The 25,704-nt window shown below is 42.7% G+C and overlaps 2 gene segments (V, D, J or C); both read left to right on the forward strand.

The window, feature by feature from the left end:
- Window positions 1-9,202: 9,202 nt before the first annotated feature.
- Window positions 9,203-16,911, forward strand: LOC127677902 (T-cell receptor beta-1 chain C region-like). The segment is given in 6 exon segments: window positions 9,203-9,250; window positions 10,072-10,186; window positions 14,861-15,238; window positions 16,136-16,153; window positions 16,252-16,358; window positions 16,671-16,911. Coding segments are annotated over 6 exon segments (687 nt in total).
- Window positions 16,912-20,390: 3,479 nt separating this feature from the next.
- On the forward strand, window positions 20,391-25,348 carry LOC127678529 (T-cell receptor beta-2 chain C region-like). The segment is given in 5 exon segments: window positions 20,391-20,474; window positions 23,748-24,125; window positions 24,613-24,630; window positions 24,774-24,880; window positions 25,160-25,348. Coding segments are annotated over 5 exon segments (603 nt in total).
- The last annotated feature ends 356 nt before the right edge of the window (window positions 25,349-25,704 follow it).

Below are 25,704 nucleotides of genomic sequence, written 5' to 3' on the forward strand. Positions count from 1 at the left end.
TAAAAGAAACTTCACTAAAGCTCAAAGCACACATTGCACCTAACACAATAATTGTGGGTGACTTCAACACTCTACTCTCCTCAATGGACCAATCAGGAAAACAGAAACTAAACAGGGACACAGTAAAACTAATTGAAGCTTTGGACCAATTGAATTTGACTGATACTTATAGAACATTTCACTCTAAAGCAAAAGAATATACCTTTTTCTCAGCACCTCAAGGTACCTTCTCCAAAATTGACCATATAATTGGTCACAAGACAGACCTCAACAAATATAAGAAGATCGAACTAATCCCATGCCTCCTATCAGATCATTATGGAGTAAGAGTGGTTTTTCAATAGCAACAAAAACAACAGAAAACCCATATACACATGGAGGCTGAACAATACTCTACTCAAAGACACCTTGGCCAAAGAAGAAATAAAGAAAGAAATCAGAGACTTTTTAGAATTTAATGAAAATCAAGGCACAACATACCCAAATCTTTGGGACACAATGAAAGCAGTGCTAAGAGGAAAACTCATAGCCCTGAGTGCCTCCAAAAAGAAAATGGAGAGAGCATACACTAGCAGCTTAATGACACACCTGAAAGCCCTGGAACAAAAAGAAGCCAATTCACCCAGGAAGAGTAGAAGACAGGAAATCATCAAACTCAGGGCTGAAATCAATATAGTGGAAACAAAGAGAACCATACAAAGAATCAACGAGTCCAGGAGCTGGTTCTTTGAGAAAATCAACAAGATAGATAAACCCTTAGCCAGACTGACCAAAGGGCACAGAGAAAGTATCCAAATTAACAAACTTAGAAATGAAAAGGGAGATATTACAACAGAAACTGAGGAAATCCAAAAAATCATCAGATCCTACTACAAAAGCCTATATTCAACACAACTGGAGAATCTGGAGGAAATGGACAATTTCCGAGACAGATACTAAATACCAAAATTAAATAAGGACCAAATAGATCATCTAAACAGTCCCATAACCCCTAAAGAAATAGAAGGGGTCATAGAAAGTCTTCCAACCAAAAAAAGCACAGGACCAGATGGTTTCAGTGCAGAATTCTATCAGACCTTCAAAGAAGACCTAACACCAATACTCTTCAAACTATTCCACAAAATAGAAACAGAAGGAACCCTACCCAATTCCTTCTACGAAGCCACAATTACGCTGATACCAAAACCACACAAAGATCCAACAAAGAAAGAAAACTTCAGACCAATCTCCCTTATGAACATCGATGCAAAAATACTCAATAAAATTCTTGCCAACCGAATCCAAGAACACATCAAAATGATCATCCACCATGATCAAGTAGGCTGTATCTCAGGGATGCAGGGTTGGTTCAATATACGGAAATCCATCAATGCAATCCACTACATAAACAAACTCAAAGAAAAAAACCACATGGTCGTTTCATTGGATGCTGAAAAAGCATTTGACAAAATTCAGCATCCTTTCATGCTTAAAGTCTTGGAAAGAACAGGAATTCAAGGCCCATACCTAAACATCGTTAAAGCAATATACAGCAAACCGGTAGCCAGCATCAAACTAAATGTAGAGTAACTTGAAGCAATCCCACTAAAATCAGGAACTAGACAGTGCTGCCCCCTTTCCCCTTATCTTTTCAATATTGTACTTGAGGCACTAGCTTAAGTACTTAGAAAACATAAGGTCTGGCAATTATAAATAGGGCTGCTATGAACATAGTAGAGCATGTATCCTTATTACATGGTGGGGAATCCTCTGGATATATGCCCAGGAGTGGTATAGCAGGATCTTCCGGAAGTGAGGTGCCCAGTTTTCGGAGGAACCGCCAGACTGATTTCCAGAGTGGTTGTACCAATTTGCAACCCCACCAGCAGTGGAGGAGTGTTCCTCTTTCTCCGCAACCTCTCCAACACCTGCTGTCTCCTGAATTTTTAATCTTAGCCATTCTGACTGGTGTAAGATGAAATCTTAGGGTTGTTTTGATTTGCATTTCCCTAATGACTAATGAAGTTGAGCATTTTTTAAGATGCTTCTCCGCCATCCGAAGTTCTTCAGGTGAGAATTCTTTGTTTAACTCTGTACCCCATTTTTTAATAGGGTTGTTCGGTTTTCTGGAGTCTAACTTCTTGAGTTCTTTATATATATTGGATATTAGCCCTCTATCTGATGTAGGATTGGTGAAGGTCTTTTCCCAATTTGTTGGTTGCCGATCTGTCCTCTTGATGGTGTCCTTTGCCTTACAGAAACTCTGTAACCTTATGAGGTCCCATTTGTCAATTCTTGCTCTTAGAGCATACGCTATTGGTGTTCTGTTCAGAAACTTTCTCCCTGTACCGATGTCCTCAAGGGTCTTCCCCAGTTTCTTTTCTATTAGCTTCAGAGTGTCTGGCTTTATGTGGAGGTCCTTGATCCATTTGGATTTGAGCTTAGTACAAGGAGACAAGGATGGATCAATTCGCATTCTTCTGCATGCTGACCTCCAGTTGAACCAGCACCATTTGTTGAAAAGGCTATCTTTTTTCCATTGGATGTTTTCAGCCTCTTTGTCGAGGATCAAGTGGCCATAGGTGTGTGGGTTCATTTCTGGATCTTCAATCCTGTTCCATTGATCCTCCTGCCTGTCACTGTACCAATACCATGCAGTTTTTAACACTATTGCTCTGTAGTATTGCTTGAGGTCAGGGATACTGATTCCCCCAGATTTTCTTTTGTTGCTGAGAATAGTTTTAGCTATCCTGGGTTTTTTGTTGTTCCAGATGAATTTGATAATTGCTCTTTCTAACTCTGTGAAGAATTGAGTTGGGATTTTGATGGGTATTGCATTGAATCTGTATAGTGCTTTAGGCAAAATGGCCATTTTAACTATATTGATTCTACCGATCCATGAGCATGGGAGGTTTTCCCATTTTTTGAGGTCTTCTTCCATTTCCTTCTTCAGAGTCTTGAAGTTCTTGTCATACAGATCTTTCGCATGTTTGGTAAGAGTCACCCCAAGATACTTTATACTGTTTGTGGCTATTGTGAAGGGGGTCATTTCCCTAATTTCTTTCTCAGCCTGCTTATCCTTTGAGTATAGGAAGGCCACTGATTTGCTTGAGTTGATTTTATAACCTGCCACTTTGTGAAACAGTATTTGGCAAAACCAGAACGGGGAACTGGGAAGGGGTGGGAGGGAGGACAGGGGAAGAGAAGGGGGCTTACGGGACTTTCGGGGAGTGGGGGGGGCTAGAAAAGGGGAAATCATTTGAAATGTAAATAAATTATATTAAAAAAAAGAAAAAAAAAGAAAACATAAGGTCAAAGGGATACAAATTGGAAAGGAAGAAGTCAAACTATCATTATTTGCAGACGATATGATAGTCTACCTAAGTGACCCAAAAAACTCCACTAGAGAACTACAGCTGATAAACAACTTCAGCAAAGTGGCAGGTTATAAAATCAACACAAGCAAATCAGTAGCCTTCCTATACTCAAAGGATAAGCAGGCTGAGAAAGAAATTAGGGAAATGACCCCCGTCACAATAGCCACAAACAGTATAAAGTACCTTGGGGTGGCTCTTACCAAACACGTAAAAGATCTGTATGACAAGAACTTCAAGACTATGAAGAAGGAAATGGAAGAAGACCTCAAAAAATGGAAAAACCGCCCATGCTCATGGATCGGCAGGATTAATATAGTTAAAATGGACATTCTGCCAAAAAGCAATATACAGATTCAATGCAATACCCATCAAAATCCCAACTCAATTCTTCACAGAGTTAGAAAGAGCAATTTTCAAATTCATCTGGAATAACAAAAAAACCAGAATAGCTAAAACTATTCTCAAAAACAAAAGAAATTCTGGGGGAATCAGTGTCCCTGACCTCAAGCAATACTACAGAGCAATAGTGTTAAAAATGTATGGTATTGGTACAGTGACAGGCAGATGGATCAATGGAACAGGATTGAAGATCCAGAAATGAACCCACACACCTATGGCCACTTGATCCTCAACAAAGGAGCTGAAAACATCCAATGGAAAAAAGATAACCTTTTCAACAAATGGTGCTGATTCAACTGGAGGTCAGCATGCAGAAGAATGGGAATTGATCCATCCTTGTCTCCTTGTACTAAGCTCAACTCCAAATGGATCAAGGACCTCCACATAAAGCCAGACACTCTGAAGCTAATAGAAAAGAAACTGGGGAAGACCCTTGAGGACATAGGTACAAGGGGAAAGTTTCTGAACAGATCACCAATAGCATGTGCTCTAAGATCAAGAATGGACAAATGGGACCTCATAAAATTACAAAGTTTCTGTAAGGCAAAGGACACCATCAAAGGGACAAATCGGCAACCAACAAATTGGGAAAAGATCTTCACCAACCCTACATCAGATAGAGGGCTAATATCCAATATACATAAAGAACTCAAGAATATAGACTCCAGAAAACCAAATAGCCTCATTAAAAAAAATGGGGTACAGAGTTAAACAAAGAATTCTCACCTGAAGAACTTCGGATGGCGGAGAAGCATCTTAAAAAATGCTCAACTTCATTAGTCATTAGGGAAATGCAAATCAAAACAACCCTGAGATTTCACCTTACACCAGTCAGAATGGCTAAGATTAAAAATTCAGGAGGCAGCAGGAGTTGGCGGGGATGTGGAGAAAGAGGAACACTCTTCCACTGCTGGTGGGGTTGCAAATTGGTACAACCACTCTGGAAATGAGTTTGGCGGTTCCTCAGAAAACTGGGCACCTCACTTCCAGAAGATCCTGCTATACCACTCCTGGGCATATACCCAGAAGATTCCCCAGCATGTAATAAGGATACATGCTCCACTATGTTCATAGCAGCCCTATTTATAATTGCCAGATGCTGGAAAGAACCCAGGTATCCCTCAACAGAAGAGTGGATGCAAAAAATGTGGTATATATACACAATGGAGTACTATTCAGCCATTAGAAACAATGAATTCATGAAATTCTTAAGCAAATGGATGGAGCTGGAGAACATCATACTAAGTGAGGTAACCCAGTCTCAAAAGATGAATCATGGTATGTACTCACTAATAAGTAGATATTAACCTAGAAAACTGGAATACCCAAAACATAACCCACACATCAAGTGAGGTACAAGAAGAATGGAGGAGTGACCCCTTGTTCTGGAAAGACTCAGTGAAGCGGTATAGGGCAAAACCAAAACAGGGAAGTGGGTAGGGGTGGGTGGGAGAACAGGGGGAGGGAAGGGGGCTTATGGGACTTTCGGAGAGTGGGAGGCTAGAAAAGGGGAAATCATTTGAAATGTAAATAAAAATATATCGAATAAAAAATACCTCATTAAAAAAAGAAAATGAAGAAAAAAATGTATATAGTTTTTAAAAATAATAAATTAAATAAGGAAAGACTGCCCCCTGCTGTCCATGTGTGTGAATATCTAGAACCCTGATTTCTGCCCAATTGATCTATGTTTGCACAGGTTAATTTTTTTAAAGAAGGAGGATGAGGAAGAAGAGGAGGAAGAGGAAGAGAAAGGAGAAAGAGGAAGAGAAATGAGAAAGAGAAGGAGGAGGAGGAGGAGGAGGAGGAGGAGGAGGAGGAGGAGGAGGAGGAAAATTTTAAATGTTTTGAGATGCTACCATCTTTACATTTGGTCTCAATGTCCAGATGAGCAAACTGGAAAAAACCCCTCAGATACAGTGACACCAAGATAAATGGTATAAATCTTCAGGGCCAGATGAAATCAAAATATTCAGCTACATGATTAAAAGGAAACTGGCATGTGAGCCAATCATTGATAATGAGAGGGTTTGAGTGAGATGTCAAAGGTGAAAAAATATCAAATAAAATGTACAGCTCAATGGAAAAAAGAATAAAGAATAGACTTTACCACCTTAAAAAGGTTAAAAGTAGTTGGCTTTCTTAACCAGGTTTACAGTAGAGTTGTAAGATCTGCCACTATTGATGAGACAGACTGTCTCTGCTTTGCCCAGTTCAGAACACCAGGCTTGTCCAAGTCTTATAAGGCACAGGGATAAGGAGTGGGTCCCAGGCCTCCCACTGTGACAAAATGTACAGAAGAACCCCTTATGGTTATTTATTTAACATTGTTAAGAAATCCAGTCCTAGCCGGGCGGTGGTGGCGCACTCCTGTAATCCCAGCACTCTGGGAGGCAGAGGCAGGCGGATTTCTGAGTTCGAGGCCAGCCTGGTCTACAGAGTGAATTCTAGGACAGCCAGGACTACACAGAGAAACCCTGTCTCAACAAAAACCAAATCCAAAAAAGAAAAAGAAAAAAAAGAAAAGAAATCCAGTCCCAGATATTTTGATTCAAAAGCTCATGACAAATTATCTAGAGATCTGAATCTTGACAAGCTTCCTACAGAACTGGGCCTCTCTGAACAAGCACAGGACCATGAAACAACTTCTTACATAGACTAACCTTTGGAAAAAGTAATTACTTAAAATTAAGTCCTTTTTAGCAGAAAATATTCATATGTTTTATAGAAAATGACATTTTATTGGTTTTCCTTCCTTTTATACTGATTTTTTTGGTTTTTTGTTTTTTTTGGGGGGGGTTGGTGTTTTTTTGTTTGTTTGTTTGTTTGTTTGTTTTGGGGGTTTTTGGGTTTTTTTTTGTTTTTTTTTTTGAGACAGGGTTTCTCTGTGTAGCCCTGGTTGTCCTGGAACTCACTCTGTAGACCAGGCTAGCCTCGATGGCCTCAAATTCAAAAATCCACTTGCCTCTGCCTCCCAATTGCTAGGATTAAAGGTGTGTGCCACCACAGGCCAGCTTATACTGATTTTTTTTTAACATTACTTAAAACAAATAATAGAGGAATATGGCTTCAAAATTGAAATCTTGCCATTAAGTCCTCAATGAGAAAAGGCCCTGAGCTCTGTCTGCTTCAGTCTACTTCACCTGTCTGTGGTGGGCAGTTGCCATTTCAATAGAAATGGTCTTACATTTCTACCAGAATTTATTTGTGGTTTTCCCTGGCAATCCTGAGGACTCCAACCCAAGCTCTCCATCATTCCATTCAGTCATCCTACCATAGACCACAGAGTCAGCCCTCTGCCCAGTGTGTCTCTATGGAGCATCTTTAACTGGGATTCTCATTCCTTAATTCTTTTTTTTTTTTTAATGTTTGAAAAATGAAGATTTTTTTAAATTTTATTTTATATATATATATATAATTTTTTATTTTCTATATTCTTTGTTTACAATCCAAAAGCTTTCCCCTTTCCCAGTTCCCCCCCTCCCCATATGTCCCATAAGTCCTCTTCTCTCCATCAATTCTCCTGACTTTCCCCCTCCCTTTTCTCTGTCCTGGTGCTCCCCTACAATGTTGGATCAAACCTTTCCAGGATTAGGGCCCTCTTCTTCCTTCTTCATGGGAATCATTTGATATGCTAATTGTATCTTCAGTATTCAGAGCTTCAGGGCTAATTAATATCCACTTATCAATGATTGCATTCCATGTGTATTCTTTTGTGATTGCGTTATCTCGCTTAGGATGATATTTTCCAATTCCATCCATTTGCCTAAAAAATTCATGAATTCATTGTTTTTAATTGCTGAATAGTACTCCATTGTGTATATATACCACATATTCTGTAACCATTCCTCCATTGAGGGATATCTGGTTTCTTTCCAGCTTCTGGCTATTATAAATAAGGCTGCTATGAACATAGTGGAGCATGTGTCCTTATTCCATATGCCCTGTTGCATTTGGTAAACAAAATGTAGCATATATCTATACAACTCTGCAGCTGGCTTCTTTCCATAACCGTGTATGAGAGAGAACACACTGACATGATACAAGTATTACATACTTATGTAAACATTTTTAATTCTTAAGCTTTTATGAAATTTTTGAAAGAGAGTCTACTCTGTACACCAGGCTGGCTGTGAATTTATAACAATTCTTCTGCCTCAGTCTACCAAGTGCTAAAAGTTTCATTTGTATGCAACTATACCTACAAAGTAAATTCCCTTGGGTTGAGTGTTTCTGGATAGAAAGGAAAATACATTTATAGCTTCGTAGTGGTTTTCTAGTTATCTTCTATATATGTTGTTTTATTATTTTTGTAATCCTATTAGCAACAAATACACTAAAGTCTTTATTTCACTGAAGAGTCCCCAGGAAAGCAGCCTCTAATAATCCAGTTTTCTCAAACTGCTGATAGGCATGACAGTTTTCTCAAATTGCTGATAGGCAATGACATTTCCCATTGTGTATCATTGTTAAAACTTTTCCCTACACTTAAGCACCATTTTGATTTCTCTTTCTCTGAAACATCTGGTATTTGCCTTTTTCTTTTTTTAGAGCTATTGAATTATTTTCTTATTGATTACTAGCTCTGATGGTGAGAATTGAAAATGTTTTCCCATGTTTTTAGTTAGCTTTTGATTCTGTATCCCTTTTTTTTTTCATTCACGTGTGACAAAATTACAGAGTCATATGTTTTTTATCGTCTGGGTCTTAAGTCACGACTTGCCAAGCAATAATATGAGGCATCACTAGGGGGAAAGATAACCAAAGAATATAAAGGCAGGTTGAATTTCAGAATAAGATTGTCTGGTTTTGAGGCTAAGTCCCAAAGTACAGCCCTAGTTGACCTGAAACTCCATCTATAGATCAGACTAGGCTCAAACTCACAGATTTTCCTGCTTCTGCTTCCGCAGCACTAGGATGTGTGTATGTGCCTCCACCCTAACCAGATTCATCTTGAAACAGGAAAATTAAAATATCTACTAATGTGCTGAAAATTCTTCAGAGGAGACTACCATGTAACTATGCTCACATGACCTTTCAATTATATTAGAATGATTTCCAAACTGTGTCTCTACCCAGCCTCCATGGGGACTTTGCCTTAGCTCCCTTTACCTAGCAGGATGGGTAATAACATGGTAACACATGTGGTCACATCACTTCATTTCATATTCATTGTTAGATGTGGTTCATTCTTCACCATCATTGTAAGAAGTCCAGAACCTAGTTAGCTCCTTGAGAAGGCTCAAATTTGTCACACAGAGAGAATCTCAGTGTCATGATTGTGGGAAAAGAAAGATCCTCTGAATTATGTACAACCTTAGGGCAAGAACAAAGCCAGTCTAGATTGGGGGCTTTTACTTCTTCATAGGGTGGTTCCCTTATATGACGAAAACTTGAGAAGGGCGGATACAAGAAGTAATCCAGCCCCTTTGGCAACGATCATTTCAATGACACCCAGTTCCAAGAACAAAGAACATTTAAAAGAAGAACAGGGGGTAAGGAGGAAATCCCTGCATTAGCTCACATCTTACCACCACCTTGCACAATCGTGGCAATGTCACCTTTCTTATCTTTGACTCCCCTCAGAGGAGCAGATTCTCTGGTGGTTTCTTCCAGCCCTCAAGGGGTAGACCAATGGGAGGGTCCTTTTTGTATAAAGCTGTAACATTGTGGGGACAGGGGGCCACGGTGATTCAATTCTATGGGAAACCTTTACAAAAACCTTTCTGTCTGTCCCCAGGCCCACAGTCCTCTACTCTTCTCCTGGGTCACAAGCGTACTTTTGTTTGGATCCAGAATGCTTCCACTTCACCTCTGCAGACTGCTAAGCCAAGATTGTGGTGAAGAATGGGGCCTTACCAGAGCAGGAGTCTCCTTTGCAGAATGAACACAAGCATAAGAAAAATGGTCTAGCGGTCCCAGAGGCAAAGGATGCAGGGAGACCCTCTTCTGCTAACTCCCATAAAACAGACCACCATCAGTGGATAGGTGAGCCAGAGATGAACAGTTCTACAGTTTTGTTTTGTTTTGTTTTTCTTTGCTTTGCTTTGTTTTCAAAATAAAAAGCCAAAAAGATCTCCACTCTTGATGAATAGCATCATAGGTCCTGGAAAACTGCTGTCTAAAAGGCTGTCTCACTTTGATGGACCTTCAGAGAGGGACAATATATATGGGGAAATTGCCACAAAAGGGATGAAAGTCTCACTGGATAGAATCTACCATGTTCTACATTACCACAAGTCTAGCATCAAAATGGTCTTTTGTGCAATATCTGTGATGCATGCACAAGGCTATTATTCCTCCTATGGTCCTCTAGGCACTAGCTGGGAAGAGCCTCTCTTCACACCTTAAGATTATTTCCCTCCTCACCCTATGGCACTGTGCAAACACAGAAGTCTTCTTTGGTAAAGGAACCAGACTTACAGTTGTAGGTAAGATATCTTTCAGGTAAATTTCCAGGTCTGTCTTTGAACAAGTCCATATTAGAGTATCTGTTTTCTGATGTGCAAACTATGACTACAGCTTCGGCTCAGGGACCAGGCTTTCTGTAATAGGTAAGGCTTGAGGGGCTTCAGGTGTGGGATGAAAAGTGTAATACTGTCTTGGGAACCGGAGGAAGAATCCAGCTCATGGTTCCTTCTTGAGGAAGAGGATATCTCATGTCTGGGACTGCATTCTAAGGAGGCTGATTCCACAAAGGTGGTCTGAATGTTTCTGGCTGAGCCAAGATGAACCCGGGATAGAGGTCAGGAAAGAGAAAGGGCTCAGAGAGCAAGGGAGTTTTGAAGTGGACCTGGGAGGCTGTGTTCTGGAAATATACTCTATTTTGGAGAAGGAAGCCGGCTCACTGTTGTAGGTAAGTCAGAGCCAAATGGCTGGGTACCAGATGAAGTTCCTCTCTCAGGTGCCCAGGTTACAGTGTACTTCTATCAGAAAGAACTAAATCCCTCTGCTCATGCACTCATGAAGGGAGGAATGCCCACAGGCTGGCTTTGTGAAGCCTGAGCACCTTGTTTAATGCAGGCAAGTTCAACTGGGAGTCAACTGTTTGGCTTCATAGTCCTGCTGCTTGGCCCTCCCATATAGGCAGAAGACAGGCTTTTAGGAGGGGGATGTATGGGCCATTAGGAAAACTGATTGCTGATTATATTAGTTAATGCAGCATAGTTGTCTGTCCTTCTACTCCCCAGAGATAAATCCTTCCTCAGGAATGAGGGAAGCTAGCTGGCAGGCGGGTACAAGGAGGAGGAACAGAAGGCAGGAGGAAGTTTTACCACCGGGCTTTAATGTTGTGCTTCCAACGAAAGATTATTTTTCGGTCATGGAACCAAGCTGTCTGTCCTGGGTATGTAAAAGATTTCTTTCTCGGGAGGGTATGTTGTAAGCCTAGAGATACAGGAAACTCCTCAGACAAAGTAAGGACTGCCAACACAGCCTGGGTTGTGGTTCAGAGAGGAAGAAAGGATAGTGTCTGTGCCGGAGCCCCTGGGGATTCTATGTAGAGTCTTGCCTCAAGAAAGGCGCCCATCAGCTCCTTGGGAGTTTGCCACCCTCATGTTGTACTGTGTAACAACCAGGCCCAGTACTTTGGAGCGGGGACTCGGCTCTCTGTTCTAGGTAAGCTTTGGGACCAAAGTCGTGGGACCATTGTCCCTTGGACCAGGAGTGTCTGTATTCCCAGGGCTGGTGGAAGGGCTGGGAAATTTGATTGATCCTTTACTTGCTAGGTTCTGAAAGGGTTCTCTGCCTCCTTTATGGCGAGATGGAACAGCAACTGTTTCTTTCCCCTGAGTCTGCAGTCTAGGAGCAGTCTTGCTCCCAGGGTCATCCCACAATTTTGTTTGCGTGGATGTGCTCCTTCCGAATCCCTTCCTCCTGTCTCTCTGGGACATGCCTCGTGGCATTACTGAAGTCTGGAATTCTTCCTACAAGCAGAAAGGCAGTCATTCAGGTCTCAGGGAGCTAAGGCTAGCTCTCTAGCATTGGGACCACTGCTAGGTTTTACCAAGGCTGCCTGCAGCTGTGTTCCTATAATTCGCCCCTCTACTTTGCAGCAGGCACCCGGCTCACAGTGACAGGTATGGGGGCTCCATTCCTGACTGGAGGGGTTGTGTCTGTGTTGGATCACCATGGTCTGGGAAAGGAACTTAGGTATAAGACAAGACAGAGCTGCCCCTTCCCGTCTGGGACCCTCTACATTCACCGGAGTCTGGTAGCTTGCCCTTCTCTGGTTTGTTTTCTCTTTCTGGTCATGCTTTGCTTCGGGGCTCTGAGTCTTCTTGCTCTTCTTTTAATATTCTTTGGACTACTATCATCTGTGCCTTCTGAGCAGATGCATTGCTTTGTTTTGTCTCTATGGTCTCATCTCCACTCTTTCCATTCTCCTTCCCCTTCTGCATTGTCAGATTGGTTTGGTACATAGAGCTCAGTCTCCTGATTTAAAATACTGACACTGACCTCCTGTGAAGACTTCTCTGATCCCTCCTTCATCTTCTGCCTTCTCGCTGCCTCTATCAGTTTCTGAGGACACATGTATATCTTCCTTGTGTGGTAGAAAAGGCTGGATGGGAGAGGGGGATCAGGTCCTGGGGATATGAGGGTGACCTGGGGTCTAATCCTGAGCAAAGGCATATGTCTGTCATAGTATTACAGGAACTCTAGCTGCCTACAGGAGTTTGGAGTATATTATACACGGTGGATAGCCCAGGGTTAGAAATGAAAAAGCTTATACTAATAAAATGATATATTAGCAATAAAATATGTATAAAGATGAGAAAATAAAGGTGTTGAGACTCCAGGTCTGTCTTGGGACGATAAGCTAATAGAAACCCACCATAAGCAATGTAATGCTTCAGAAGAAGCAGAAAGGCCAACAGGCATCGGGACTGGGTAGGAAAGGCATGGGGTCAGGAGATACAGGCAAAGGTGGAAGAATGAGACATCTTGGTCCTCCCAGGACCGGTAGCTTCCATAGATATTGTCTTGTAGACAGGACCATGCCATGTAAATTAAAGGAAATTGCTGAGCACTGGTTTCAAAGGTCTGAGGCTCAGTGAGGGGGAAAAGCATAGAACAATATCTAAAAATAATAAAATAGGCTTTTAGGCTTTAGGCTATTTCAGACTCTCTAAGACATGCAAAAAGAAAGAAAGAAAGAAAGGAAGGAAGGAAGGAAGAAAGAAAGAAAGAAAGAAAGAAAGAAAGAAAGAAAGAAAGAAAGAAAGAAAGAAAGAAAGAAAGGAAGGAAGGAAGGAAGGAAGGAAGGAAGGAAGAAAGAAAGAAAGAAAGAAAGAAAGAAAGAAAGAAAGAAAGAAAGAAAGAAAGAAAGAAAGAAAGAAAGAAAGAAAAGAAGAAAGGAAGGAAGGAAGGAAGGAAGGAAGGAAGGAAGGAAGGAAGAAAAGAAGAAAAGGAAAGGAAAGGAAAGAGAAAAGAAAAGAAAAGAAGAGAAGAGAAGAGAAGAGAAGAGAAAAGAAAAGAAAAGAAAAGAAAAGAAAAGAAAAGAAAAGAAAAGAAAAGAAAAGAAAAGAAAAGAAAAGAAAAGAAAAGAAAAGAAAAAAAGCAGGGTGGTGGTAGCGCACGCCTTTAATCCCAGCACTTAGGAGGCAGAGGCAAGCGGATTTCTGAGTTCGAGGCCAGCCTGGTCTACAGAGTGAGTATATACAGAGAGAGGCTATACAGAGAAACCCTGTCTCGAAAAAGAAAAAAGAAAAAAAAAAAAAAGACAAGAAAAACACAAAGGACTACTTTATGTTTAAAATTATTGGTTTTGTTGGTTTTGAGAATTTCATTGAGTATTGATTCTATATCTTTCCTATCCTTCCCTCCTCCTTTCTTTCTCACAAATTCTCTTAAAGGATTCAAAGCTTACCTCATGTGACTACACTTATTCCTATTTTTTATTATCCCTAAAGCCACTGTTTGCCTTTTTCAAAACTCATTTCTCATTTTCCCTGACAAATCCTCAACTTCAGACAGAGAAGAAAGATCTTATGTTGTTCTTTTTCTGCATGAGAACCTTACTTCCAGGTCAGAACAGAGCCAAAGAGGGAGAACATTAAACTCTGCAGCAAGGGAGGATGCTAGCAGGATGTGTGTGGATTTTGCATCTCTCCTGTCTTCAGAGGGGGTCATTCATTTCAATAAGACTAGGAGTTTTTTTTCTTCTGTCTCCCCTTCAAAGCACATGACTGGGTCTAGGCCTTTCTGGTAGAGACCCACTTCTGAAATGACCCTGTGTTTTATAACCTGTTTATAGGAATCTTTTACTGCATCAAAGAATGCAATGTTTGCTTGGTAGCTAGAATTCTGAAACTCATCAGGGAGGCTTGCTGAGCACTGAAAAAAATAAGAGTTCAACCTATGAATAATCCTTTCCACAGGATTGCAGCTTTCCTGTGCAAGCCTCTACAGCTCTCTTACATCTCAGGGTAGAAGTGAATGTGGAACATCAGATAGGCTAACAGCCAAAGACAAGCTGGAACCTCAAAGCAAGTTGGGTGCAGTGGAGGAGGAGGTTGTATTGAGCAAAGTATTCAGAAACTCAGAAGTGTCTCTGGATGTTGTGTGGGAAGTGTCTCTTTTAGGCAGCAAAAGTTTATACTATGTAAAATGACCCAAACACATTGATATATCCACCTTACCTCAAAAAGGAAAATAGTAATAAGGAAAAACCCCACCATAGTTCTTAGGATAATGACATTAATATGACACTTGTCTTAAAATTCAATCTCACTCAAAGCCACTATCTCAAATAGCCATGCATTTGGATTCTGGTTTCCAAATAAAAAACAATGGGTATATCCTATTTAACCGATTGATCAATGTCCAAGTATATGAATCATTACAAGAAAATCCAAAAAATCAGGGTACCATTCCACAGTAGAAAAGTGGAATGGGGGAAGAGTATACAAACATATATTTAGAACAACCCATAAAGAAGTGGGAATGGCAAGGGAGACCAGAAACAGAGTTGGACAAGGACAGAAAGCAAGCAGGACCTGCTACAACATAGTTGGACTTTATAATGACCGTTTCCAGCCCTCTCTTACAAGTCCAAGTCAGGTCCAGGCAGCTCTCAGACCAGTCTTGTTCTCTTCATTTTCCAGAGGATCTGAGCAAGGTGACTCCACCCAAGGTCTCCTTGTTTGAGCCATCAGAAGCAGAGATTGCAGACAAACAAAAGGCTACCCTCGTGTGCTTGGCCAGGGGCTTCTTCCCTGACCATGTGGAGCTGAGCTGGTGGGTGAATGGGAAGGAGATCCACAGTGGGGTCAGCACGGACCCTCAGGCCTACAAGGAGAGCAATAACTTCACCTACTGCCTGAGCAGCCGCCTGAGGGTTTCTGCTACCTTCTGGCACAATCCTCGCAACCACTTCCGTTGTCAAGTGCAGTTCTATGGGCTTACAGAGCAAGATGAGTGGAATCAGACCTCACCCAAACCTGTCACACAGAACATTAGTGCAGAGGCCTGGGGCAGAGCAGGTAAGTGGGACCTGGGGACCTGCTAAGAATAATGGGCATCAGTAGTACCAAAACAAAAATGGACCCCAACAGAGAATCTGGAGGGTGGTCCGGAGGAGCTGAAGGGGTATATAGCCCCCACGGGAAGGAAGAACAATGACTTTTGGACACCCAGACACCCCAAGACTCCCAGGGACTGAACCATCAACCAAGGGGTACACACAGTTCCAGCCAAAAATGTGGCAGAGGAATGCCTTGTTGGGCATCAGTGGGAGGAGTGGTCTTTGGTCAGGTAAAGGCTCAATAGAGGCCCAACAAAGGGAAATGGACTGGGGGTGGGGGTGTTGGGGAGTTGGGGGGGAGGTGGGAGTGTGTCAGGCAGAGGGGCATATACATGGAGACGGTGTGGGAGGAGGGGTAGGGTATCATTGGGGAGGGGCACTTTTGGGAGAGGGGAAATTGGGAACGGTTTTACCATTGGCAATGTAAATGAAGAAGATACTCAATAAAAAAGAAGATTAAAGAAAAAGAAAAAGAAAAATGGAAAGATGCAAGTGAAAAGCCAGGAAGTCCAGATATAGTAAAAACAGTGGAAAGAGACCAAAGCCTACCAAGAGGATAAACTGGCAACCATGTATAATTCTAACTCCAAATCCTCATTCTGGCGGCTTTGCATGCAGGCTCTCCGTTCCCTGCCACTTGTGCTGCTCAGCACCTGAATTATTATCTTTGGTGCCTAAGCTATGGGTTTCAAGAACAATTGGAACAATAGAAGAGAAGCGGTTCTGGGGCCTCCTGGGGACAGGGGTGGGCGGGGAATCTGGGTCTGTGAGACTCTGCTAGCCCATAGGTTGACTTAATTTTCAATCCTCTTAATAAAAAGAGATCTCATCCATTTTCCTCTCTCTGTTCTTGCAGATTGTGGGATTACCTCAGGTAAGTGAGTTGACTCTCTCTTCACCTCTCATGGTTTTGACTATAGAGTCAGACTACCTGCCCAAAGGTACTTACCTGCTCTCCTTTTCTGCCAACAGCATCCTATCAACAAGGGGTCTTATCTGCCACCATCCTTTATGAGATCCTGCTAGGGAAAGCCACCCTGTATGCTGTGCTTGTCAGTACACTGGTGGTGATGGCTATGGTAAGGAACCGGCAGGTGGACCTTACAGGGGAGGTGACCCATGGAACACAGACACTTACATCCAGGAGCTTAGGGTGCTTCCAGAATTAGAGGGGAGCAGTAGAGAGAGCTCTGCTCCCATGGCATAAAAAGACAAGAAGAAACTTTGAAGAATTGCAGTGAATGAGCTATAGAGAGGTAAACTGTGATAACTCAAAAGCCCAGGGATGTTTTAGTAGCTCTATCATTTGTCTAAACAATCGGCCTTCATACACTCTCTCAAGTCACACTATGCAAGATTATTGGTAAACCTGAAATGATTCTCATCTGCAGGTCAAACGAAAGAGTTCCTGAAGCCAGACATGAAGGTGAATCCAGGAGCCGCCAACTCATTGTGTTAATACTGATTTTCTTCTTCCAGCGCTTCTGAAGAGCTATTCTCATTTGTCTGTGAATCCCAAAGTCTGCCTACTAGTCATGTATACATGCCCGTGTATGTCTGAAATCCTTGTGACCTGGAGAATGCCTAGCACACTTACAAGCAAATCAATAAACATGTTCTAGAACGGCCTGACTTTCTGGTGTGTGTAGATATCTTTATTTCTTGTCTGTCTCCAAACTCATTGATCAATCACAAAAGAAGAGATATTCAAGAAAATGAAGGCCACACTGGGCAATAAAAGTGAGGGTTCCACCCTCAAACTAACAAAAGCTGATAATTAAATTTCGAAAGTAGTGACAAGAACGAAAAATTCTCAAGAGAGAAAGACAGAAGTGCTAAGTACAGGAAGTTTCTTACCTTCAAAAACAAACCAAGCAAACAAACAAACAAAAAGTTAGTGCTCTGGGAAGCAGCAGCTACACGTTACACAATGTATCCACATACAACTTGTCATGACGCAGTGGCTAACAAGGCTTGGTTCCCTGTGTGTCACCAATCTTCCTTTCACCCTCTCACTGAACGAATGTGTTCGATCACGAATCAGCTTTCCTACATGATCACACATGACAATGGACTGACTTGGAAAAGGATATTAATATGGACGATGTGTCTTTCATTTAAGATACAAATCTGTTGATAAATTATTCTCCAGTGAAATGGATGATATAAACAACATCCACAGGTGTGCCTAGAAGTACAGAAAATACTGCTTCCTACAAGCAAGGGATTTTCTATATTTCTACATCTAGAAAGCCTGCATATCTCTTGAGCTCTCATTGTAGCCGTGGTGGTGCTGTGGCCATCCTTAAGATGACATAAAGACTTGATGTCATTTTTTTCTCATAATCCCCCATACTTTAGTCCTCTCATCCTCTTCCTGACACTCTGCATCTTCTCCTGCCCGCTCCATCTGGAGCAGCATGGTACTGCTTCTTCCTTTGGTAATTCTTACTTTATATTAAGGACATGGATTCATTATCTTTCTGGAGCCTTCTCTAGCGTGTTTTTTTTCCCCAGTCCTTCCTTCTTACTAAGACTAGATCAAGAATATCCTGAACTGTTTAGCTCCTTGTAAAGACCTCCTTTGTAACACTGATCTTCCTCAGTGGAAACTGTTTCTTATCTGACACCTCTCTTGTAACTGGTGGCTACCCAATAACTAAGGTGTTATTTCTGATAGCACCCTGGGATACTGCCTGGTATTTTGCTTCAAGGTAGATACTTAGTGGTAATTTTCTAATAAACATGTGAATGGTAAGGGAAATAAAAGTGACCCAGTTTTGTAAGCAGTCATTTCAGTGAGGCTTGCCCTCTCGCTTGCATATGATCTCAGGGTTTAATCTGTGCAAAAATACATATATAGCTACATATAGGCAGACACACTTACTTTTACATTCATATCACTCACTGAACACATATTACTGTAATGCATTACCTCTCACCAGTGACAGAACAGAGCTAACTAAACCACAGTTTTCAAGAAAACAATTTGACCATAAAGGGACTAAATTATGGGAAAAAGAAAGAACAGAAATAAAAGCCAGTACTTTGAAATAGCTGAGTGAACTGTCCACAAAACTGTACTCAGCAGTTAGATAATCAAAGGACAGCATGTAAACATGCAGATTTTTCAAAATTGTGCACTTTGTGCCCTCCAGAGAGTGTGCATGCTCAACAGAGGCAGGAGAAAAAGCATGAACAACTTGGCTGAATGCTTTGGAGTTTAGCCATTTACCTGGGATCATGAAAGAGTCAGAGAAAGAAACAAAATCAAGGCTGAGTAACCACATCAGCACGTGCCTCTCTGAGAATGGACTCGTATCCTTGCAGCCATCATAGAACCTAACACATAAAGCCTAATACATAACCCACTAAGTACTGTGGACTAAGTAAATGAGAAGGCTGAGTGCTGTCTAGCAAGCAACAGGAATGGTGATAGTTTCTGAGACATGTGTCTCTATGTCTAAGTTGCATCAGCTGCTCTGTGGAGTCTCCTGTTGGGGACCTTACCACTTCACTCCTCCCACCCATTGCTCTATAAATGCCAGTCTAAGCCAGTGGGCACTGTGTGTCAAAGAGGGGAAACCCAGCAACATAGATGTTCTCCCAGAGTGAGAACACGTTCAGAACAGGGGCTCCCTGCCCCCATCAACAGTGCTACCATCAGTCCCAAGAACATCTCCAAGCTCCTCCCCTCTTTAGATTTACCCAGCTTGAGGCTTTTCCCAACCCCTCTCTGTCAGACAAACCTCCCTGCCACCTGCTCTCCCTGCCCCTGCCCAGGCGCTGGGGTAGGGCACCTGTGGGGAAGAAACTTTTTTGTATCATAGTGTAACATTGTGGGACTGGGGGGGGCACAATGATTCAACTGGAAGAGGTGCTTTTACAAAAAGCTCTAACCCCCAAAAACACCAACTCTCAGCCCAAGAAACACATTTACCATGTGAGGAGGAGTCTATGTGAGTGGACTTACAAGGTCTTATAACATCTATGCATCTCCTGGTCCTAGAAAGCTTCCCAGGAGTGTGAAAGCCTATCCAGAGAAATGAGATCACAGTTCAGCCCCTACCATGGGGTTTACCATCGGCAACATATATGTACATGCATGGTAAATTAAGAACTTATTAAAAGGTATTAAGTAAATAAATAAACCCTTTGTGGGAAAGACACTACAAGACTTTTTTCATTGGAGGCTACCCAGACACAGCAGGAAGCCTTCAGATTTCAAATTAATTTGTTAATCCCTGAGTGAATTAGTTGGATATTCATTCCCAAGCCAAAAGTTGTATCTCCTCTTCAATTTAGGATTGGCCTCATGCAAGGTGAAGATTGCATTACCAGTTCTGGAGGTAGATGGAGAATGTGAGTAACCCTGGGTCTACGCTGAGAGGACTAGGAAAGAGGAAGAATTCTTGGCGTCCCTTTTCTGCTGTGTTCCTATGCTGAACAGTTCTTCGGACCAGGGACACGACTCACCGTCCTAGGTAAGAAGGCAGAGGCCACACAGGTGGGAGAGAAGGTAGGACAGCCAGCCACAAGGACCCCTGGAGCAGAAAGTCTTAGCAGAGTGGACATTTGACTAGCTAAGGCCCTGTATCAGGAAAGAGGAGGTTTGTGCCACTATCCCCAGAACTGTGCAAACACCGGGCAGCTGTACTTTGGTGAAGGCTCAAAGCTGACAGTACTCGGTAAGTAGGCAGCTAGGGTTACCATGGGAGTAAGGTGTTCAGAGCAGGACAGCTACTCAGCATCCTCTTGGCCTGAGCTGACCTGCCAGGGGCAGAAAGATTTCTGGATTGGATGCTGGGCACAATGAAGCGCTCATGGTTGGTGGGTATCTGAGTCAGGGTTGGGACCGCAGGAGCAAGTAGCACTGGGTTTTTGTCTTAAGACTGGAGGCTGTGAGTGCAGACAAGCTGTATTTTGGCTCAGGAACCAGACTGACCGTTCTCGGTAAGTTGGAGCTAGTGATGAAGGGGAGGGAGCATTTCCTTGCCGGGAATCCCAGGTTAAGGATAGCCGGGGCCAGTTTTTGTCCTGTGCCTAGAGGCTGTGAGTCAAAACACCTTGTACTTCGGTGCAGGCACCCGACTGTCGGTGCTAGGTAAGCTGGGGTATGGTTTTTGTGTTGGGTTCTGGGGCTGTGAACCAAGAGACCCAGTACTTCGGGCCAGGCACTCGGCTCCTCGTGTTAGGTGAGCTGGGGCCCCACTTGCGCGTTCTCAGCAGGATTGGGCAGCAGTGGGCTCGGGTCCCTTGGCTAGGTTTTGGGAGTCACAGGGTTGTGCAGCCCTTGTCCTGACTTTCGGGATCCACAGCCGATTGAACATCCTATAGGAACTTCTTGGCAACTGCAGCGGCGAGTTTTGTCTTTGCCCTGCCTTTCCAAGCCCTGCGCCGGAGAGGGAGGCTGAGTAGCAGGGAGATTGTCCTTAAATCGGGGAACCCTCGCTGAGTCCCGCGGGTTTGTGTGGGGGGTTGAGCCTCTGTGCTCCTATGAGCAGTATTTCGGTCCCGGCACCAGGCTCACGGTTTTAGGTAAGATTCCCATGTCTCGCTCCGCTCCCCCTGTCCCCGCCCCAATTCCTGGGTCCCTGGAGGAATTTGGAATAGACCGGGGTTCGGGCTCTCCGAGAAATGTGTAATAGGAGACAGCTCTCAACTTCACCGTTTTTGGGAGAGCTGGAAGAGACAGGGGATTGGGTGCTAAGCGTTGCTTTCGCACGCTAGAACAAGGTAGGTTTCTTCCTCTTTTCTCTGAGGTATGCATGCACTGGGTGGGCTGTGCATAAAAAGGATTAATCAGGACTCTGGGAGCAAACTTGGTTTTGAAAATAAATAGCAGGCACAAAAGGGCAGATAAACGCGGGGAGGTTCAGAGAGGTGGTGCCGGGAAATCTAGAGTACCCACTGGCAAAAGTGGGAGAGGGTCTTTAGAAAGGGACGGAAGGAGTAAAGCAAGAAACCAAGGACAGAGAAATATAAAGTAGAACAGAAGAATCCAAAGTGTGGTGGTGCTGGCATGCGATTAAATTCCATCCACTGCTTTCCCTTTAAATTTGAGATCCCTTGAAGCAGGGATGGAGACCCAATATCAACACATTCTCACTGAATGGTTGACCCCAAGGCAGGGGGAATTTAGTCACTAAGGTCTGTTAATCCTCAGTTTATTCCCCTGAATCCTGACCTAAAATCTTCTCTGCTCATTCCATGTAACCCAGGCTATATCGTGAAGGGGGTTCATTGACTAAAGGAACACATTAAAATACAAACATTTAGCTTGGGGAAAATGCTTGAAAAACCTTAGGATCTCAGTATTAGAATGGACTTTAAATATCACTTGGCAGTGGGGGGGCCAAAGTTATAGAAAAGAAATAACTCACAGCCTGGATATGTGAATCTGTATTTGGTAACCATAGCAACAGTGGACATGATTTGTGGTTGGAATATTAAGTTGAGTCCTAGGGAACTCATCCTTGTTAAATTGTGTCTAAAGGAAATGTTGGGTCCCTGTAGACATGTGGGATAAAGAAATGCGCCAGACTTTATAACCATATGAGGATAAATTCCAGTCCTGGCTCTTTGATGATAAGGTAAGCTTAGGTATGTTAATGTGGGAACCTGTTCTAAGGATACAGATAGTAAGGTAGTTTGAAAAGAGGAAGAGGACTTTTGCAATTTTACTCACAGCTAGTGCAGCTCTCAAGCAAATCACATACCACCAGCAGCTTACTAAAGCACAATTCACTTTCCTAGGCAATTATACCTCCCAAGAATCCTCAGGGACTCACACACATGGATATTGAACTGGCCCCCAGTCTCCCTACTGAATTTTACAAGTAATACTTCAGGGTGTAGTGAGGATCCACTTCCATTTGTCCTGACAATGATGTTGATTAATAAAACAGAGAACAACATTCCTGACTCAGGCAAATGTTTGGTTTTTCACAGCGGGGACTAAATGCTGAGTGAGAGGGTCAGAGAACAGCATCCCACAGTTCCCATGGAAAGCTGGGAGAATCTCAAAGCCAATATCTCTGGGACAGAAAAAGAGCGGACAGACCAAAAGCAGAGGAGAGTCAAGAACCACAGAGGGAAGCAAGAATAATATTCTTTCTACTTAGGTCAAGCCTGTTAAGCCCTAGGTACATTGAAGATGATGCACTAGAGGAAGAGATTGAGCAGAGATGATAGGCTCACATCCACACCCCCAGCACTGAGATGACTAAAACAAAGCAATGCATTGAATGTGAGGCCAACCTGACCTAGACAATAAGTCAGTTTGGAATATAGAGAATCCTAGGTCATTATGGACAACAGATTAAGACCCTGCCCCCGGGACAAAAAATAAATAAAAAATAAAAATAAATAAAAATAAAAGAAAAAAAGAAAAGAAAAGGAAAGAAAAGAAAAGAAAAGAAAAGAAAAGAAAAGAAAAGACAAGAAAAATGTAGAGACTCCTACTAAAAAGAAACAGAATTCCAGCATGTTGGCTGCAGAGTTTGAAGCCAAGCACTAAGCCTTCAATGTTATATAAGAATTGTGCAGGTTGGATACCTTTGTTTGGAGCCCAGGAATAAGTTAATTTCCAAAGAAATAGGAGAAAGAGTCAAAATAAGGTTTCTCCATTATCCAGAAGGTCTTGGGTTCCTAACACAGAATATATCTATCTCTTCATCTTCAGCAAATCACTTGGAAGAACAAACAGTGCAAAGAACTGGAATTATTTAGAGGCAGAGGCGTTGCTAAGTTCATTTTACATAGCACAAAACTCAGTAAATCTTACATCCTCATGAATCCACTGTAGACCAGGATGTCTCCACATACCCGAATGAAAATAGACTGTCTATGATAGTCTGAGGAAGGTTTTCTCATGCCCAATGTTTATCTCAACCTTAATTACCCTTTAATCCTGGGCCCTTAACTTATAACTAAGATACAGATAACTTAGCTGTGACAGGATGGTCTATATCTTTATGCTTCTTCTGGATGTTGGTGATGTGCATTTCACTTTGCAAGCAGAAAAGAAATTGATGCAGAGATATTAAAGAGACACTTTTATGGTCACACAGGCCTGGAAGGTCACAGCTCAGATTCAAATTCTGTTCTTCTGATTTCTGTGTCAAGCTCCAACTAAATATAATGATAAGAAACAAACTTCTCGTGATAGAGGAAGATTGAATCTATGTCAATAAAGGGACCTTGTGCTAAATGTTGGGCCAGCCCATTTATAATATTTCCTTATGAGAAAGAGTACAGGAAAGGTTGATGTCCACTGGATAAATACAATGACAAACAAGATGAAAGATTAATGGCGTAGAGAAATGAAATCGTGATTCCAAAGCCAGCAAGCCCTGCTTGCTTTTTCAGAAACTCTCTCAGCCTTGAGGCTTTCCAGATACAAATAATTTCTACCTGATCCAGACAGACATCAGCAAAATGCTAATTCCACCCTCTTTACTTTCCAGAGGATCTGAGAAAGGTGACTCCACCCAAAGTCTCCTTGTTTGAGCCATCAGAAGCAGAGATTGCAGACAAGCAAAAGGCTACCCTCGTGTGCTTGGCCAGGGGCTTCTTCCCTGACCATGTGGAGCTGAGCTGGTGGGTGAATGGGAAGGAGATCCACAGTGGGGTCAGCACGGACCCTCAGGCCTACAAGGAGAGCAATAACTTCACCTACTGCCTGAGCAGCCGCCTGAGGGTTTCTGCTACCTTCTGGCACAATCCTCGCAACCACTTCCGTTGTCAAGTGCAGTTCTATGGGCTTACAGAGCAAGATGAGTGGAATCAGACCTCACCCAAACCTGTCACACAGAACATTAGTGCAGAGGCCTGGGGCAGAGCAGGTAAGTGGGACTTGAGAGCTGGAGAGGAAACCAAACAGCACTAGTACTTCAAAAATATGAAACAATCCGTGTAGAAGAGAAGAATAGACCCAGGAAAAAGCCAGAGTGATCCAGCTCATGGTGTCAGAAAAGCATAGCATATGCTTCCTCCCAAGGACTCCATAAACTCAATGGGGCAGCTCAGGCCAAGTGGCTTCCCAGTTCTTTAGTTTCTCTGAGCTGTGCTTATGAGTTCTCTTACACCTCCCTCACAGACTAGCATCTCTCAGCCCCATCCCTGATTCTTAAGGTCACTGTAACAGTGTCTTGAACTTGTCCTGCACCATCAGAAAGACAGTGTGAGGATTATCAGAGGAGAGCACTTACACCATTTGACATGCCTGTGTCTGTGGCCTTTACATTCAGCTTTAAACTTTGTTGTTGGGTGTTCAATATCCCCAAGAAGTATCTTTCTTTCACCCATTTTTCTCCCTCTCTTTTCTTTCAGACTGTGGAATCACCTCAGGTGAGTAAACTTCTGACATTCTCTAAGTCTTCCATGGTCTTGGCTTTGAAAACAGGACACAAAGATCCGACAGACACGAGGGTAAGGGCTCCCCAGAGGAACCTTCTCACAAACATCTATTTACTCTCCTTTTCTGTCAACAGCATCCTATCATCAGGGGGTTCTGTCTGCTACCATCCTCTATGAGATCCTACTGGGGAAGGCCACCCTCTATGCTGTGCTGGTCAGCGCCCTGGTGCTGATGGCTATGGTAAGAATGATAGGCTGAACAAATGGTTGGAGGTATAGATGGCAATATATGGAATGTAAGGGGACCTCAGAGGAGGACCCAGCCGTGCTATCATGTCATCTCAAAAGACGATAAGGAACACAGTACAAAGCAAAAACGCAGGAATGCTTGTTTGTACTCCTGGAGGATAAGGAGAACCAAGGTGCTCTCTTCAAGATCATACTTGAGAATCCCCTTTGTGTATCCCTCTCCCTCTGCGCCATGGATTCTGGAGGACTAACTATGTCTTCTCCTTCTCAGGTCAAGAAAAAAAATTCCTGAGACAAACTCTTATGTATCCTGAGCTTCTTCACCCTGGCCATCGATTTTCCTGCACCTTCTCCATTCCTATTCCTAAGGACTTGTCTCTTCTTCCTCCATGGATATCCATCCTTCCTCATTGACACCTTGACCCTGAAACAGACTAAATCAATAAAAATAGTAAGCTTAGCCTGGTTGTGTCTTAGCAGTTTCTTTGGACTCCTGTTGTTACTGACATTCCTGCTGGTCGGAAAAGGCAAAGAGAGTGGCTAATCTGCCTTCTTGCCAAAAATTCTTCTTCCTCCTGTGTACTTTAAATCCTCCAATGAGTCATTTGTCTGAAGGGCAATGACTGGGCTCTGGAACATGAGCAGGATAAAGACAGAGAAAAAAAATTACCAGTAACAACAACTCCACCCGCTATAGGGCAGAGGCTAGACCGACCTATGGATTATAGCACCCGCTTGCTTCTCATTGACAGAGTCCAGTTCTTTTTGTTTCATCTTTGGATTTCATCTGTGTCTCTCCTCAATATCTCTGGCTTA

The sequence above is a fragment of the Apodemus sylvaticus genome, chromosome 2 (assembly GCF_947179515.1).
Source record: "Apodemus sylvaticus chromosome 2, mApoSyl1.1, whole genome shotgun sequence".
NCBI classification, from domain to species: Eukaryota; Metazoa; Chordata; class Mammalia; order Rodentia; family Muridae; genus Apodemus; species Apodemus sylvaticus.